The sequence below is a fragment of the Bactrocera latifrons genome, unplaced genomic scaffold (assembly GCF_001853355.1).
Source record: "Bactrocera latifrons isolate USDA-ARS-PBARC rearing strain unplaced genomic scaffold, ASM185335v1 scaffold_183, whole genome shotgun sequence".
NCBI lineage: Eukaryota > Metazoa > Arthropoda > Insecta > Diptera > Tephritidae > Bactrocera > Bactrocera latifrons.
The window spans coordinates 223,345-243,030 of NW_017535330.1; the positions used below are offsets into that span (position 1 = coordinate 223,345).

Here is a 19,686-nt window from a genome sequence, read left to right on the forward strand (position 1 = left end):
GAGATTTAGGTGTATACAAGCCACAAACATAACAAAATGAATCAGTCGATGTATTACAACCACGTTTTCGTACTTTAGACATTTTAATCAAAAAATCTCACTTTCCACGGCTATCGCAATAAATATACAACTACTTTCAAGTTTTAAATTGATAAACAAGAAAGAATACAGATAAGACATACSAGAAATGTCATAAATATTCTCGAAATTTTGAAATTCTTAAAAATGTTACGTCTTATGAATTGATTATTAGTACACCTAATTTAATATAAAAACACCAATAGCCAATCAGTTGCATATTGATTGTAGACAAAAGTAATTTACTATTTACTAGACAGCCCTCTAACTATAACCACAACTACATATGTCTGATGTTAATTCAGCAGCCTTTACATAATAGATCGTTATCAATATTATCTATTAGAACATCGTATCTCATTACGTAAGTGTTCGTCAATACGTCCATTATTGTTTCAGCCYTTTTATTAGGAATTGGGTATACCTTGGCCAAGTGTGGTAGAAGCCTTCGACTGCCAAAATATATTGCTCTCCTAATATTTCTAAGATTTTCATGATTCTCATGTGTCCTCCACTTGAACTGAACTTCAGGAATTCTTACCTACGTAACAATCAAAAAACTTTGCCCATCTTCGCTAACCAATATTCGTTACACCAACTTTAAACTGTTCTCCTATGCTTAATATATCTTTGTGACTAGGCTTCCTGCAGCTATTCCTTCATCTCGACTCCGTGCATTATACGTTTCAATTAAAATATTCTTGTGGACATTGCATCCGCATTCTATAACCACTACCTTTGCGATGCTCTATAGCGAAGTAGTAACTTTGTAGACTACCACTTCACAGTGCCAACTTTACCTCTGTGGGTGGAGGCCATTTTAATGTTCCATGAACAAGCCTTACTTGAAATCGTTGATCTTAACTGTACTTTGCTTGTGCTTCAGCAACACCAGTAATTCGCTCCGAGCTATGTARAATATATATCTGGCTGTAATACGCAAAAACTTTCTTATATCCGTCAATGACTAGTGATGAAATTATCATTATCTAGCTCTTTTATATTGCCGCCAAGCAACGAAAAGAATTAACGAATGGCRCGCTGTTCCAAACTTGGTTATAACATCGTAAGCGGTGTCTACGCTAATAAAAAGGAAGAAGAGCTCTCTCATACTTGATTATTATAATTATTGGGGTTATTATCTATATCTATATATATATAAAAGAAACTATGTCTGTATGTTCCGGGTAGACTCCAAAACGGCTAGAAAAATTTCAATGAAACTTTCAGGAAATCTGTAGATTGACCTGACGAGTAATCCTGTAAAGTTCGGTGACGATCGGAGAACTTTTTCTGAATTGTCAAATACAGTTTATATTTACTATGATGATATTCTTTTGTTTTATAACCCAAATTTGTGTTGACACATGCGTTGTGGATATGTATGTCAATATGAAACATATCTGAGTACAAAGGAGTGTATTGAAGTATACTGAAGTATATTAAAGTAAATAATTAAGGATTTTTAGAAATTCCAGGTAAGTTGTAGCGCCGTGAATTTATCCATTTACTGATGCATTTTCAATTGATCGTTAGACCGGAAAATTGTACTTTTCTTCACCAATCATGTTTCTTCACAGAATTATTGTAATAAATAAAAAATGGCATCCAGAAAGGCCAGTATTGGTAAAAAAAATCCTTCAAATCAAAGAATGTCAAGGAGCTACCGAGACAATCCAAAAACGTACGCAAAGACTTGATGCCAACCGAATAGCTCAATTACGAAAATAAATAGATTTGAATCTTGCGGCGTTCAACTACAATAAGGATGATGATTACAGAAATCACAAGGACGTAGTGGTCGGTGCAATGAACAAAATTTGTACATCATATCATTAATTTTAAATCATAAATCGATGTTAATTTTTTCTAGTATTTAAAAAAGAGTTGCTGGYTTCATTTCAAACATCATTGGCTTGAGAGCATCTGGAAATACCAAATATTTTATGTTTACTGTCGAAGGAGATCATGTAGACTACTTGATGATGTTGAGACAATACTCTCAATTCTTCATTTTTAAATTGCATGAACATCATCGTCATTATAATTATTCCTAATTTATAATCATCATTGATAGTTTAAAAATACCTATTGTTTCATAAGTATTTAATAATGTCCTTAATTCACAGATTTAGCATGCCCAAGCCATGCGTCGTACTTTCAATTCTGGCATYAACTTGAGCCCGTTATGCTTTTGTATCAATGATAAGAACGACATTATATTTACTAACATGTATATGGGTTACCTACACCCATATAATCTTCACCCGCTCGAAAAGAGAATAGAAGAAAATGAATATGTAGATAATTGAATAATTTAATATAATTAAGAGACAAATTAAATATTTAATGTGGTAATTTTATTGCAAAAAAACAAAATCTATACCGGCGAAGCGGGCTGGGTACGCTAGTTTTTTATAATAATGAAAATCGAGTAAATTTTCAATTAGTAATTAAAAAAAGTTCGGTTCAATATCACTCATTACTTTACATTTTACACGAACACACGATTTTAATGCATTACAAAATAATTAATTATACCTGTCTCTTATACACATCTAGATGTGTATAAGAGACAGGTACATAATATTTTGTTAACAGCCTGATGACATGTACGAAATCGGTATATGTGGGTGAAATCGGTTCACAACCACGCCTTCTTCCAATATAACGCTATTTTGAATTCCATCTGATGCCTTCTCTGTATAATAAATATCTACATTAGGAACCAATGATGATAGCGGAATAAAACTTTACACAAATACGGTATTTGATGCGAGAGTATAAAATGTTCRGTGACACCCGAACTTAGCCCTTCCTTACTTGTTTTATTTAGTTATRGCGATGAATCGCAAAAWACAAAAGTTCAGTTATTGAAACTATATTTACGATATCTACTTAAAACCGTTTATTGTGCTAATTTTTGATAAAAATAATACTGAGTTAAACGGGACACTAACCATTGTATGCTTTATATGTACATATATGTTCATATGTATGCCTTTATATGTCTATATGCTTGGTTATTACTGTACTTTACTCTTTAACGTAACCTTTACACCTCAGCACTTTTTAGATCTTTCATTTGTACAAATATGTTTGTATGTGCTATACAAGTTTTAGTTATAAAAAGTCACCGCTTCAAGCGGTTAACATACCATACAAATAATAGTAAAAACAAGATAAAGTAAATTAAAAGTTTTTTCGTAGTTGTTTTGTCGTACTTTGGCCGTTTAAAAGCAAGCTAATCACTGCTAAGGGCCAAAATCCGATTTTTCTGTTAGATTGCGAGTTTTGTATGTGCATGGAAACATCCAGAAAATGTGCTAAAAAAGTGACTATGACAAGCATGTAAACAAATATGTAAAAGTGCACAGCTWAATAGCCAAAGTCTGCAAAAAACACGTCCGTTGTATTTACTTATCATGTTCACAATAAAGCAATGCACATTTAAGAATGGGGAAATTATATGGCTTTCATAAATAAATGCAATTCAAATCAAAACTAAACTGTTTTCGGATTTTTGAAACAGACACACAGTAACGGACAAAGAAATTTGGACAGTTAAAAAAATTCACTTTTTATTTAACCACTACATCCTTCTTGTTGGTCAATGCTGGACGCTTCTGGTCGCTCCCCTGCTTCAAGCGGTCGAGTTATTCGTAGTAGATGGTAGAATTAAGCGTCTGGCCATATGGGAGTAGCTCATAGTGGATGATTCCCTTCCAATCCCATCAAACACACAGTAAAACCTTCTTGGCCGTCAATCCCGGCTTGACCACTGTTTGGGACGATTCASCGGCCTTCGACCACGACCGATTAATATAAGTCTTTATACTAGGATTTTCGAACTTCCGGTGAGTTATCTTAATAAAATTGAGAGAGCGTGTGTTTCTTATTTTTGTGCTTAGAATGAATAAACTCGGTTGAAAACTCCTCCKAAACCCCATATAACTAATGGGCCATATATTTAACAAGTAAAGAAGGGCTAAGTTCGGGTATCACCTAACATTTTATATTTGAATTTTTTATTATTGAATTGTATTTTCATTTATTTTAATTGTATTGAAAAGTCTCCACTAGGGATACCTCAGCTCAAATACCGTATTTGTGTAAAGTTTTATTCCGCTATCATCAATGGTTCCTAATGTAGATTTATATTATACAGAGAAGGCATCAGATGGAATTCAAAATAGCGTTATATTTGAAGAAGGCGTGGTTGTGAACCGACTTCACCCATATTTCGTACATGTCATCAGGGTGTTAAGAAAATATTATATACCGAATTTGATTGAAATCGGTAGAGTAGTTCCTGAGATATGGCTTTTGGTCCATAAGTAGGCGACGCCAYGTCCCTTTTTAAATTTTTAAAAATAGCCTGGGTGCAGCTTCCTTCTGCCATTTCTTCCGAAAAATTTAGTGTTTTTGACGTTTTTTGTTAGTCGGTTAGCGCACTTTTAGTGATTTTCAACATAACCTTTGTATGGGAGGTGGGCGCGGTTATTATCCGCTTTCTTCCGTTTTTGAACTGTATATGGAAATGCCTGAAGGAAACGACGCTAAAGAGTTTGGTTGGCATAGCTATAGTAGTTTCCGAGATATGTACAAAAAACTTAGTAGGGGGCGGGGYCACGCCCACTTTTCCAAAAAAATTACGTCCAAATATGCCACTCCTTAATGTGATCCTTTGTGCCAAAATTCACTTTAATACCTTTATTTATGACTTAGTTATGACACTTTATAAGTTTTCCTTCCTATGAAGCCAAGAAATACGTGTAGCAAGTTTCATCATGATATCTCAATTTTCACTCAAGTTACAGCTTGCACGGACAGACAGACATCCGGATTTCAACTCTACTCGTCACCCTGATCACTTTGGTATATATAACCCCATATCTAACTCTTTTAGTTTTATGACTTACAAACAACCGTTATGTGAACAAAACTATAATACTCTCYKTAGCAACTTTGTTGCGAGAGTATAAAAATACTTACCTAGCAAGTTGCAAGAGTATGAAATGTTCGGTATTACTCGAACTTAGTTAGAGGTTGCTTCTTACTCTCTTACATCTTGAATGAAATTAATTCGTCTTATTATCCCCAGATTTTTATTTATGTACTAGCTGACCCCGCAGCCGTGCCTGCGTGAAATTATGTGTTTTGAAATGAAAAGAAAGTTGAAGTTTTAATGTTTTGAAAATCATTTATTTGCGATTTTTCTACATTTTTTATTAATGTAGCGCAGCTTCATAAAAAAATTTGTTGGTTTCTGTTCTGGTGCGTAAATGTACAGAGAAGATGGGTTTCCAACTCGTAAACAGGCCACGCATATCCGATCGTGGTAAAAACGTAGCATTCCCAGATTTATGCCACACTCTTCTAGCGACTATTCTTGTATTCTGTTGATTGTCATCGCAAATGCAATTTTCCCTGGAAACTGAATACGTTTGAACTGAAATGGCTGTCCCCTTGTATTCGATAACTGCGTTACAATCAGTCTTGTTCCATTACACAGTTTCCTCACATGAACATTGTAAAACATAATAATGACAGATCCAACTTTGAAATGCAAATGATGCTGCGGCATACCAAGCCTCTACGAAGAATTTAGAAATTCCACTCGATAATTCACGGGTTCATTTTCAATGTCAAGACGATCGATCGATTTGTCTGAGTTTAAATCTCCCGGAATTTGTCTTCGAATCTTCCAGTTTAAGTCAAAAACATCGGTATTTTTAGCAGCTAACATTGCGCTTGCATTTAAGGAATAGTAGTTACGTAATTTGGCCAATGTCCGAACATTCGTGATGAGTTTATATTTCGTGAATTGATAAACGGCGGATGGAATTGATATCAAACCACTGGGAGTATCAACCAAAATTTGCCTATTTCCAATTATCGAATACAATGTAAAATGCAATCGGCAATGTAATTTTTTTCATATCCCATAACTGCCGCGATTCGAAGGCTGATATGTGTGTGAAGTAACTATCGCATTGTCCGTCGTTTGTTTCCAGTGATTATTAGCTGGCATGCTTCTCAACAATTTGCACACACCGTACTATTCACAATATGCAATGACTTAAAAGAAGTTGAACCGCGAGACGCACAACAGTCGTAAAACCTTCATGAATTGTAAAATTAAATATCCTAGAAAGCGCTTTATTGCAGTTCACGTATCGACCCATTTGGTACTTGCTGATCTCATCTCGTTCAAGGCCAATAATCGCCATGTTGTTTTCTTTGGTGACGTATTTGCAAATTTGATCGATTTCACCAAACTGCAATACTCAACAATGACATGAGTTTTGAATGTGAATTAGACAACAGTCGATACGTTGACAATTTCGATATTCACGCCTTGAATGCTAAATGTTCTGCCATTGTCGTCTGGTGAACCACTATATCCATCATTTCCAGTTTGCGTTTCCGAAAGAAAAATACTTGAATAGTGTTTCGTGCATTTATTGTTAGACATATGTACATCCAGAAGTGGGATTGTGGTGTCCGCAAGGTCTATGAACCATATTGGTTTTTATCACTTCCTATAATACTGGATCCCTCTCTGCATCAAGAATTTCCGCAGAAATGATTTCATCAATTTGGTCTCCTTTGCCCCTCAAGAGAGTACATCGAGCATCTTGCCTTGCCTTGGGCTGCAATACGTTGATGGCAAAAATAACGCCCACCGACCGTAATAATAAATGACCTCTTCGTAATAAATTTCAATCTGCAATTGATCACTTTATGTGAATCGCACATAAAGTTTTCTCTGAATAATTTTCAATAATTTACCTTTCTAATAGCCGGAATAAAAAAGCAGGCGACCGAAATTGAACGATTCAAATAATTTACAAATCAAAACCATTGAAAAACAAAAGATTTTTCCGACTTTTCCTCATGAAAAGCATAAGGTATTATTATTTCCAAACCTTCCCCGATTCACAACGAACAACCTCTGCAAATTTCATCAAGATTGGTGCAGCCGTTCTCTTAACGATATTAACAAACAAATATACATTCGTTTGTATGGGCAAAAGAAAATGGATGTTTTTAGAGAATTTCCGGCAATTATTCGAATTTTTCTCGCCGTAAAAACCATCTTTGCACTTCAACGAACATTTAGAAAAAAGAATTGGCCAAATTGGCCCAGGCGTTGTCGAGTGATGCGCTTACCAACACATTTTGAGATTCATTTTTATATATGAAGATAATCATACATATGTACATACATATATTTCTATTTATTTTGTGGGTTACAAATATCCAATATTTCGGTCATTGTCCAAAAAATCTTTTGTGAAGTCGAAAATATGGATATCATTTGTGAGATTCTTTCCCATTTATTTAAGAAAATTGCCTTACTGACAACGTGCAATCATTACTGCATTTATAAGTTCTCACTAAGAACGTTTATTTATTGATTTGGGATTATATAATATAAGTAAATAATTCCGATTCCTCTAATTCCTCTGTCTTTTCCCGAATTACTCCATTGTTGTACGCACTTCCATGCATGTGGTTTTTGTTATATGCACTCCTCTTTTTCGCATTATCCTACAATGATATTCTTATTCAAATACTTATACGTTGTTAGCTGATATTCAGCTTATGAATATGATATTTAATAAATTTTCCACTTTGATTGTAATAGTTTTAGATTAGTTTACGTACATATGTATTTGTCAGTGTCAGAGATTTATACATTTCCTCAAAAAAGTTCACATATATAATTTGTCAATTAATGTTGTTTAAAATCTGCTTAATTAATTTTAAGTTTGTTAATATAATGTGTAAGAAAAGCTTAGAATTGCAAATTTCATAAAATTACAGTTTTACTTACGTAACTACAAGTATGAAGTGTTTCAAGGAAATCGTATACAATACTGTGAAAAATATAATAAATTGTTCCAAAACCCTCCAAATGTTGGCATACGGTGTTTCTGAGGTCAAAAACACTTTCAAAAAGGTCGACAAGAATACAAATGACTTTGTAGATTTTAAAATACGAACAACTAGTTTGGTGAAACAGTTGAGGAACTATTATTATAATCTAGAAGATGTGTTGATACTGACATTACAGTGAAATATGCTATGATAATTTTAGGGGCTTCCAAGCTGGGAAGGTGTGTCCGAATAAAAATCTGAAATTGATTGATTAAAGTGAAAAACTGTCGAGCGAATTCAAAAATATTACTAAAGGTTTGAAAGGTATTTGTTTCTTTTATTTGTATACTTGTTCTCACACACCATTCCTGCATTCAGTTTTAGTGAAATATTCGAAATCTAATTGGATTGTGACTACGTATTGGGGAGGTAGTAAAAGAATCAGTTGGTAATTACTCACACAGACAAAAATTATGACGAATTGGATAAAATTAGTTATTAAGCAGATGTGTTGCTATTATATGACGCATGCAAAGGTTTCGCTTGTTCTTTGTGCATCTATACATAAATATGTATATACGTTCACACAATAATAATTAACCCATTAAGTATAGTTTATATATAATGTAAATACAACTAAAAAGTAAGAATTTACGAATTTCAAAATTTTCATGCATTTTGTTATGGAACAATTTGTAAAGTTATAAAGACCAAACAAGTTTTAGAAAGCATGGGAGCGTTAAAAATTCTGATTCAGACCGCTATAAATTTTAACACAATTTTCTGTGCTTACGATTTATTTATTTTCAGATAGTATTTCTTTGACAAGCACCATCAAATGTCATGTGTTATGTTCTCACCAACTTGGGGTAGATTTGAGTTGCACGAAGCTTACATTGATTTCTTCGCAAATACTCTTTCATCTATTCGATGTAAATCTTTGAGCTCCTGAGGAGGGTGCGTCGAAGACCAAAACGGTATCAATTTTTGTTCATGACAGCAAGTTTGTTATCTTAAAAGAAATTATTCTATAGGTTTCTTCCAATCGCACTCGGATATTTGGGGAAAAAGAAATGCTTTCTACCTGACGATAATTGCCCTTTTGACAGAGTGTTAATTAAACAAGAAGCCAATACAAATTATTTTCATATTCATCTGTTCAGTGATCAGAATATACCTTACGAGTGAACAGCCTACTTATACATTTAAGTACATCTGACCGAGTGCTTAGATCAATAAGATATATGTAAGTAAGTACATACAAAGGTTCAATTGGTATCATAGAATTGAAAATTACTACTTCCAATAACTGTCTATCAAATAACTTGCTGTCGTGCATTTAAATTGATTTCGCGTATCATTGTCGTCGTCATAGCAATTATCATATGCCATGCGTCAGTGGCACTAAGTCCGATGGCTTTTCGGAGAGATAAAAGAAATGTTTTACATAAGTAAAAATTGAAACTCCTAAAATTACTTATGATTATATGGAAAAACATTCAGAAGATTTCTTATAAATTATACACATATAATATAACATATATATCAATATTCGTTCCAAAATTTTCATGTTTAGTTCCATAAATGCGCTCATATTTAGAGTCTGCGCACGCATCGCTATTCTGTATGCTAAGTTGCTCCTCCAAGTAGGTTAAATACCTCTGCATGTTACTTGTTTTCTTTGTTGTGTCTGGTATTTTCCTTTACTCTGTTAAGTACTGCTTTTGTTTGATTCACTTGATTTAAGTACTGCGTGCTTCCAAGTTCAAGGTCAGTTCCACATAAAACATGTTAACCACTTATGTATATATACACATATACCATATATAAATGTACATATATGTATGTATTTAGTGTGGTTTGGAGTGTATGCTTTTTTGACTCTTGGAGCTGTCAATAACTGGTCTAAAGTTTTTAAAGTGAATGCCATATGTACCCACATGTAGTGGTTTTTGTAGGCAGCTTTTTTTGTTGACAAGTCATATACATGAAGGTATTTTTCTTTTTCTTTCGTTATGTATTCGATTTTTAAATTATTCATAAGACATTTTTTATTTATTTTAATAATTTTCCACAATGTAAAAAAAAACTTGATACTAATAAGTAAGGCTGGGCTAAGTTCCTGGGCAAACTGTGGAAAATACCTTCATATTGCTGGCAAAACTTGAAATTGAACTTGAATGTACCACCGTCCATACTTTCTGTATTTAATTAAGATTTCTTGCACATTGACCCAAGATGCGATACATAGGTTGCCTTTTATTTCTGGATTAGAAACAAAAGAAATTTTAATCTTCGAAAAACGCTTTACTTTCTTTACTGGTGTAGCCACCGCTTATGTGGTTATAGCCGAGTTCCCAACAGCCGCCAGTCGTTCTTCCTTTTCACTGTTCGCCATCAATTGGAAATTTAAAGTATAGCCAGGCCATTCTCCACCTGATCTTTCCAACAGAGTGAAGGTCTTCCTCTTCCTCTGCTAAACCCGGCGGGTCCTGCAATGTTTTTATCCATACGGACGACATGACCTAACCAGCATATCCACAGTCTCTTAATTCTCTGAACTATGTCAATGACGTCGTATAACTCGTACTGTTCATCGTTCAATCGAATGCGATATTCACCGCAATGACCATAAATCATCCAGTCTGGAGAAAGCAGAACTAACTGGCGCGCTGTTGTTAACTCGGCTATAATCGCGTAAGCGGTATCTACGCTCGGGTTCTCAGATATGTGATTTCACCAAAAAGTGGGAGGTGCCTCGTCCATCGTCCGTTTTTCACATCGGCTCCCATAAAGCCCTTTCAATCCATCTTGGAGATAAATTTAATGTCTTTGGCTATTCAGGAAACTTAAACGAGCATTCCAATGAATTCGTATTAAGTCAATTGAAGACATTAAACATGAATCGCTACACACACTGAAGGCTATTCCAGAAATTGACATTAATAACTCTTTCGAGAATTGGAAAAAACGTTGGCACAAGTGTGTTGGGATTACTTTGAGGGGAACAAAATAGATTTGAAGAATAAATTAAGAAATTTAAAATTATGATAAATGTCTTACTATTTCTCTGTTATAATAGACTTGACTCGACTTTTAGATGAATAAAGAAATCGAAATTCAGTCTAAAAATCAATCATTTACTTTCGTTATTGCCATCGAAAGCTTAAATTTGATAGGATTTTATTCAAACATAAGAGAAGTTAGTCATTAAAAGTTTCACACGGTGCTTTAGTATACAAGGTATCGCGTGCAGTGATGCTCTCTGCACTTCATGTATTTTTTTTAATATCATTTTTTTTATAAAAAATTAAGTATAATTTAGAAACTTAGAATATTTTTTTACTAAACCACAGAAATTTTCGCACTCACGTTTTCCTATAGTGTTAGGTATTATGTAATGGGTGTGTTTTTTAGAAAGTTTGAATTTCAAATACACGATAAAACGGTTCAATGAGAACTGTCAAGGGTTGGATGGTAAAGATGTTAGTTTTTTCCACAGAATTCGAGATTCTTTGTTGTTTAAGGGGTTAGAAGGACGAGAAGCGAATTTTTCAGAAAAAACAAACAGATTTCGTTAAAGTAATGTTACATCTAGGAATTGATGGAAAGGGTAAGCTAAATAAATTTTTTGGCGGTTTAAAAAAAACCGATTTTTGACCAAAATTACGGTCGAAATTTTTTATAAATAATAATTATCGATTAAATACTAAAAAATATATTTAAGAAGCAGGTATTAAAATTCGAGACTAATCGGTTTAGCTATTTTCGAGTAAAGTTGGTTGCCGACTTTGAAAACACCATTTGTGAAAAATGCTTTTAAAGCCCTCTGAATATTTAACCTCTCTCTTAAACAAAACTACCTATTTATTGAACTGAAAAAAGTCAATTAACGCACAAAATTATATTTTCGTAAATTCTAAATATTTTTGATTAATAATGCAGATAATACTGTAAAACACTTTAAATAAAAAACCAGAAAAAACGTTAACTTCGGTTGCACTTAAGCATTTTGCTTCACAGGTGCATTTCTGTTAATAACTATGTGTTCAGTTTGTATGGAAGCTATATGCTATAGTAATCCTTTCTGAACAATTTTATGGAGATTATATAGTTACCTTAAGCAGTAATCCATGCCAAATTTCGCGAAGATACCACGTCAAATGCCAAAGTTTTCCATACAGGACCTTGTTCCTTGTTCGACTCTGCTCGACATACTGATCATTTATATATGTACTTTATAGGGTCGCCGACTCTTCCTTCTGGATGTTACATACTTCGTGACAAACTTAATATACCCTGTTTAGGGTATAATAATTCATACATATGTACGTATTAATTTTAATATAAACATTGCGATGTATACACTCGCATAACGTTTTCCGAAACAGATTTTGCCATTAAAGTTTTGTGTTGGTTCAAAGTACGAAGTCAATGCCGTGTACTATTTGCACTTTAACGATTATAATTACTTTATTGAGCGTATTTTATMATGTTAATAATTATAGACAGGTGTATGAAATTTAAATATATAAATGTGTATGGACAAGTATTTATTAGGGTGGGTATTTCACACCAAATAAACGGATTTTTAGCGTAACAACTAGAGGAAAAACATTTATTTGGAATATCTCATGTCTACAGCAATATGTATGTATATAACTGTTACAGCAGGTGCATTTTCGATAAGCTAAGTAATAATGGAAATATTGTAATAGGTTTGCTTCATAACTCGTCTACATTGAAAAGAACTCTGGCTTGAATTCGATAACTAGATTGTTATTTAAAAATCCCAATTAATCGGCTATACATTTACCTCTATTTTTTATATCACAGAACTTAATGCTTTTTTACTCATTATCGGAGTTTYTAACTTCTTACTTATAACTTGTTTATTCGTTATTATAAAGAAATAAGTCTGCTGCCTCTCCGGCGGCGCTTTTTTAGTAGATCGCCACCCAAAACATCAAGATTTGAATATTCTAGCAATTACGAATTTCGCATTTTGGCAAATCATTATTTATTTCGTTTTGTTCTGGTATTCGTGTTCGTCACACTGTCCTGTACATAAATTTGGCATTATTTTCAAGCTTCAAATCAGTCGGTAACTGAAGTCTGTCCCATTGTGTCACGTACATCAGACTGATAAGTCATCAAGAACAACGTTATATGGATATCTCATTTTTTCGACATTTGTTTACCACTTTCATTAAATCTTATTTAGAARTTTGGTTTATTTGGATTTGGTTGAGCCATCCGACTGCGAATGTAATATCTTGTTACCCACTTGCTCATGAATAAGTCCTCTACGGTTTTAGCATTCCGATTAGGAACTTAGTTATTCCTGGCCATTTGTTGCCAGGCGTTTTGTTTGCTCCAGCGTTTTGTAAGTTGTTGAATCAGTACGTTGAATTTATCCACTTTGAAAAATATATAATATATCATTCAATGAAGGTGTAGTATCTTTGAAACAGATTCGAATTGTTGAAATGGTGTAGATTTGAATCTTGGAGGGAATTATGTTTCATGCATTGAAAAGCACTCCGAGAGAATTTCACCTGCCACTCCCATTTTATGCTAAAATTAGAAAAAATTAAATTAAAATCTCCATTTTAGACAGTGGATTGAAGGCGGATTAAAACTTATTGAAGCCTTTACTTGTCGGATATCATTCTGAYATATACATATACAATAAATAGACGGTAAAACAGAGCAAAGCATAAAAAAATATATAAAGTTCAGTATAAGTGAATATAAACTACATTCATGCCTTATGCTGAGCTTAAAATTTTCTGAATTCTCATTCAAAAAACTTACAAGTACATATACACACTTTTATACATATACTATTTTGTATATAAATATATACTATACATACTATGTATATAAAAACTGCTACTTAAAACTTTATTCAGTTTTGGTCATCACAAAATATTGAAGCACTAGACGTTTTAGAATTATTTTTTACACAAAATAAGCTCATAACGACCCATATTTGTATGTCAAAGAGGATATGCTCATTAGTACCTATATATATTTTTGGTGCAAAATAATTGAAAATTTTTGGTTGTGCCGTTTATTAAATGAAAAACGTGCTGAGAGTAGGTAATGTAATAGTGGTTCACGAATGCTAATGTTAATACAATGTGCGTTCCAAAGTAAACAAGACTTTTTTAATCTAGCGCCCCCTGGTGGCGGCATCTATATGTCGACTGGTGCGTTAGAATCTGCTATATTTATCGATTCTCCAGTGACATAACATTTCATTGATTGGAAGTGAAGTTATTGTGTTTTAAGTGTCAAATAGTTGTGTTTTCGGTGCGAAAATGAGCTTCGAAAAAAGAGCCAACATTAAATTTTTTTTAAACTGGTAAAACTTTTACCGAAACATTTCAATTGATGAAACCAGTTTATGGCGATGACTGCCTTTCCCGTAACAAAGTGCACAGGTGGTTTCAACCTTTTCAAAGTGGTCGTGAGGAAATAAATGACGATCAACATGTGGGCTAATCAAAATCTGTGATCACCGGAAATTCCATCGAAACTGTGAGTGAATTCATAAAAAATCAGCCGAAATCATCATTGAAATTCATGGAATTGGAATTGAACATCTCCAAAACATCGATTTATCGCATTTTGACCGAACATTTGAGCTTACGAAGGGTGTGCGCACGGTTTGTTGCGCACAAATTGTCTGATGACCAACTACAGTATTCTGTAATATCTGCAGCCTGTTTGAAAACCTTAATCTTAATCCGTTGATAAGCTACTATTTGGACAAAATTTCTTTGGTAGCCTGCATGCTCCTTGCTAACTACGGAATTTGTTCTTGAATCCCTTTCCTAGTAGACATCCGAGTACCTTTGGTTCTGATTTGTCAACAAATGCGCCTTTAATCGTTCACTCTGTTATAACGTCCCAAGTTTCTTAGTTCAGGCACCCAAATGAGACTTAAATAGTAAGCACTACTACTTACACTGCGTTATGATTCCAGTAGATTTGCTCTGGTCGAACTCTTAGCATAGTAGATGGAAAACATAATTTCTTTATATACTTGATTTTATCGCTAATGACCCAGTAAACACTTTGGCGCCTCCTCGGTCTGGAAGATATTCGCTTTATTTCCGCGTGAGACGGATTGAGATATATTGAACACCTCTGAGTATCCCTTCTCACCCGCTTCCATCTTTAACTCGTCTGGATAAATAGTGAAGCTATCGCTATTTCCCACAGATTCTCTCCATTCTTCTCTAGTGGGGAATTCAAATTGAAAATTCGTATCCAAGTTTAGGGAGGAGATTATAAATTCTTTAATTATACCTATAAGGAGTATATTATCAAAGATGACTTCATGTCCCAAGGCTCTGACATTCCACATTTCCCAATGGTTATATAGAGGGTTTGCGAAGGTATATATCGATACTCCCGATGTTGCATATCCACATAGTATCATATTAAATCGAAGTTTATGGTTTCGTTTTAAATACATTTTATTTTTATTTTAAAATGATAATAAATATTAGTATCTTTCAACTTATTTTTCTAATTTACAGTAAGAAAACACAACGCTGCCGGGGTATTTCCTGAAATATTTCACTTGCACGACTTGTTTTCGAAATGAAATGATTCATTCGTGAGGGCTTTTAATGCAAGAATCTCAAAACAATATACTACTTGTATGAAAGAAATCATAGTTTGCTGGGAATATGAATCGCCTACATATAATTGTTCATCCTGTGAAAAAGGAGCTACGTCGGGATAAATGCGGTTTTGACCACTCACCAGCAGATGACTTCGTTAAATCACAAGTGAGTAAAATAAAATATTTTAATGTATAAATGAACAATTTGAGGTGTCCTAATTTAATTTGTTAAATTCCAAGTGAGAGTTGGTTTAGGCAGAAAATCTCTTTTAAGAAAAAATATTAGCTAATTGTAGGGATAAAACGTAACACAAATAAAAGCCAATCCAGCGAAAGCTCAACAGTSGAGGGTAAAGTGTCTAGATACTTATATCCACCTCACTCATGTTACTTTGATAGCTGCCTCTTAATCTTGAAAGACACCATACCTGTTTGGAAGTTTGAAGCGAGAGTTGATATACACGACAGGCGACTTCYAAGGTTCGAGTACTKCAYATTGTCAGTAGGGTGAAGTCGAGARCCCCTTGGGAGATGTAGGTTACATCCGGGACTTTAGTCATCAGATTATTATGCCAGTGGCCTGATCTCAAACAGATCGCATAGAAGAGGGTCTCCGCACTGACTCCTTCAGCTGAATTGGACAGAACCCATCAGTTTCTGGGGAATTGGTGCAACAAATTTAACACTAATCTGAGGTGACGTTCGTCAAGAATGTCTGTGAAGGCTGTACTGCTGCCTTTAAGCCCTCCAATGTCCACCACGTCATTGGATTGGTTTTCTAGGGAACTGCAATTTTCGTTTGGTTTATTTTGTGGGAAATTAAAAAGAAGAMTTTCTTTCAATGACGAATAAATTATCATATGCTTCTGTTATTCAAAAAACCCACTTAGTCTAAGTTTCACAAATGTTGGGAAAATGTTTCCAATATTTTTTCTTCAATGTGTACTCGTACAAGTATTTTCAAGGTTATTACCACATTTTAGTTAAAAATTTCAATGTCAACACATATGTTAAAAGTCTCAAGCTATGAAGAGCAGGATAGCGCAGGAGGAGGGCGTAAGAACTACGAAAAAGAACAACAAAACCACGCCATTTCGCAGCTGGTCAATATTGCCTTGTGATGTCATATTTTATTTAAACGAAAAATGCAATGCATTCAACGTGAGGCGACACAATGTTCTTCCAAAGAGGTGTTGAAATCGAGAAAGGCCATGGGCTACTTGCCTATCTCCTGTGTTTACTTCAATTAGGGTCATTGTACAACACAAAAAACTAAATGGCTGGCATTGGCACGGAAGTCTTACGGTGTATGTATGCATGTGTTAGTTGAAAGTATTGAAAGGACGATGGATTGTTCAAAACTGGCAGTGGAGATCTCAGTTTCAGCGGGTTCGATTTTTTTATGGTGGCTACTGAGCAACTGGCTCACCTTGAGAATGGTCGGATCATGTWCATTTCGATTTCGTATAGTATCAACACCTTACATTTCCGCTACTACTTAGAAACAAAAACAAAGAGCAACCTTAGAAGCGGCCATCATTTGTCGCTTGGCCGCATTCTTGATTAAATAGTCATTAATAATGTAGCAGAAATTACCCACCTACATACTTCCTTTACTTACTATGATTATCCGTAGGAGTATTCACCCTAACTGTTCAATGCCTTTTATTTTATTTAAATTTATTATTTTTAACTTTTTCTTTTRTTTGCTTCTTATTTATTTATTCCCTACAGTGGCAGAGTCGCACCAAAAGCGTCGTGTATTTAATTTATCGTTGGGTTATTGCGTTGTTCTTCACTGCCGTCGTCATAGATTCGATGCTCGAAAAGGAGGAGGGTTCGTCGACAAACTTTTGGCTGTATTTTATTTACCTGACCAACTGGGGTGTAATGCTTTGTATGTTTACAAATCTATTGGGCGCCATTTTGGTCACCACATGGCATTTTCATCCAGAGTATGCGGGTTAGTGGTACCTATACTTACATATTTAAATAAATCCGATGTAAAAAGTGTGATCCTGTCAAAACAACCCACTTTTTAGCTAAGCATCTTTCAAACAATTTTAAAAGTGTTATAATAATGAAATTTAGTGACGGCCGCTGTTAGCAGCAACCGATATTTTTACTATATAGCAGAATATCCTTAATGCAAATCTTTGAGTTATCAGAGTTGACAAGATATCTTCACGAAAATCGGCCCAGATTATTCTATTCTATACATTTTCTTCAGACCGATTAAAATCGAAATASAAATATTTTATATCTATTTCAATTTGAATGTAATAACTTTTTATTTTCTTTCTTACAGATAACCTGTTAAATATGGAGTCGCTAACTAGTCCATTCGTTATCTATTGGGGCATGCATATTATATCTTTAGTCCTTTCAATAGTGATAACCATAATCTATTGGAGTGTGCTCTATGATGGTAAATAATAAAATATTTTATTTCATTCTTCTTCTTTATTGGCGTGGACACCGCTTACGCGATTAAAGAAGAGTTAACCACAGTGCGCCAGTCGTTTCTTCTTTTCGCTATTTGACGYCAATTAGATATTCCAAGCGTAGCCAGGTCCTTCTCCACCTGGTCCTTCCAACGGAGTGGAGATCTTCTTCTTCCTCTGCTTCCACCGGCGAGTACTGCGTCGAATACTTTCAGAGCTGGAGTGTTTTAGCGTAGGCGCTATCGTTCTCTTTCGGAGAYCTTTTCTCCCGAAAACTCGCAACATCGACTCATGAGATGTTGYCATCGTCCAYGCAGAACTAACGGCGCTGTGTTGAGGCCAATGATATCAATATCGTCGGCACACGCCAGCACTTGTACACTGTTATAAAGGATTGTACATTCGCGATTAAGTTCTGCAGCTTGCATTATTTTTTTCAGCAGCAGGTTGAAAACGTCGCACGATAGGGAGTCGCCTTGTCTGAAATCTCCTTTGGTATCGAACGGCTCGGAGACGCTCTTCCCGATCCTGACGGAGCTTTTGGTGGTCTCAACGTCAGTTTACACAGCCGTATTAGTTATGCGGGGATACCAAATTCAGACCGTGCGGCATAGAGGCAGATCCTTTTCGCCATCAATCCATCGGCCCTCTCCGCTTTGTTGTTCTTCAGGTGGGTAATTGCTAATCGAATTTCTTCATCTTCGAGCAATGGAACGTCTGCTCCATCGTTATCGACTGGGGATTCGGGTTCGCCTTCTCCTGCCGTTGTACTTTCACTGCCATTCAGCAGGTTGGAGAAGTGWTCCCTCCATAATTTTAGTATGCTCTGGGCATCGGTCACTAGATCACCTTTAAGGGTTCTACAAGAGTACGCTCCGGTCTTGAAACCTTCTGATAGCCTCCGTATTTTTATATTCTCGTAACAAAGTTGCTAAGGAGAGTATTATAGTTTTGTTCACATAACGGTTGTTTGTAAGCCCCAAAACTAAAAGAGTCAGATATAGGGTTATATATACCAAAGTGATCAGGGTGACGAGTTGAGTTAATATCCGGATGTCTGTCTGTCCGTCTGTCCTTCCGTCCGTCCGTGCAAGCTGTTACTTGAGCAAAAATTGAGATATCATGATGAAACTTAGTGCACGTATTTCTTGGTTCCATAAGAAGGTTAAATTCGAAGACGGGAAAAATCGGCCCACTGCCACGCCCACAAAATGGCGAAAACCGAAAACCTATAAAGTGTCATAACTAAGCCATAAATAAAGATACTAAAGTGGAATTTTGCACAAAAGATCGCATTAGGGAGCGGCATATTTGGACGTAATTTGTTTGGAAAAGAAGGCGTGGCCGCGCCCCCTACTAAGTTTTTTGTACATATCTCGGAAACTACTATAGCTATGCCAACCAAACTGTATAGAGTCGTTTCTTTTAGGCATTTCCATATACAGTTCACAAATGGAAGAAATCGTATAATAACCACGCCAACCTCCCATACAAAGGTTATGTTGAAAATCACTAAAAGCGCGTTAACCGACTAAGAAAAAACGTCAGAAACACTAAATTTTACGGAAGAAATGGCAGAAGGAAGCTGCACCCATCCTTTTTTTTAAATTGAAAATTGCGTGGCGTCGCCCACTT

General features: G+C 34.9%; 1 protein-coding gene across 6 annotated transcripts in view; it reads left to right on the top strand.

Moving 5' to 3' along the window:
* LOC108967332 (protein rolling stone) overlaps positions 1-19,686 on the top strand; it is a 24,784-nt gene that overhangs the window by 3,215 nt on the left and 1,883 nt on the right. For 3 of the 6 annotated variants that reach the window (XM_018930659.1, XM_018930660.1, XM_018930664.1), the window contains 3 exons: positions 15,519-15,773; positions 17,342-17,570; positions 17,916-18,035. In XM_018930659.1, coding sequence (XP_018786204.1) covers positions 15,672-15,773; positions 17,342-17,570; positions 17,916-18,035 — 451 coding nt within the window. In that variant the 5' untranslated portion in view covers positions 15,519-15,671. Of the gene's footprint in view, positions 1-8,775; positions 8,943-8,999; positions 9,216-14,352; positions 14,512-15,518; positions 15,774-17,341; positions 17,571-17,915; positions 18,036-19,686 lie in introns of those variants that run through there. The other 3 variants (XM_018930662.1, XM_018930661.1, XM_018930663.1) reach the window with 3 other exon arrangements.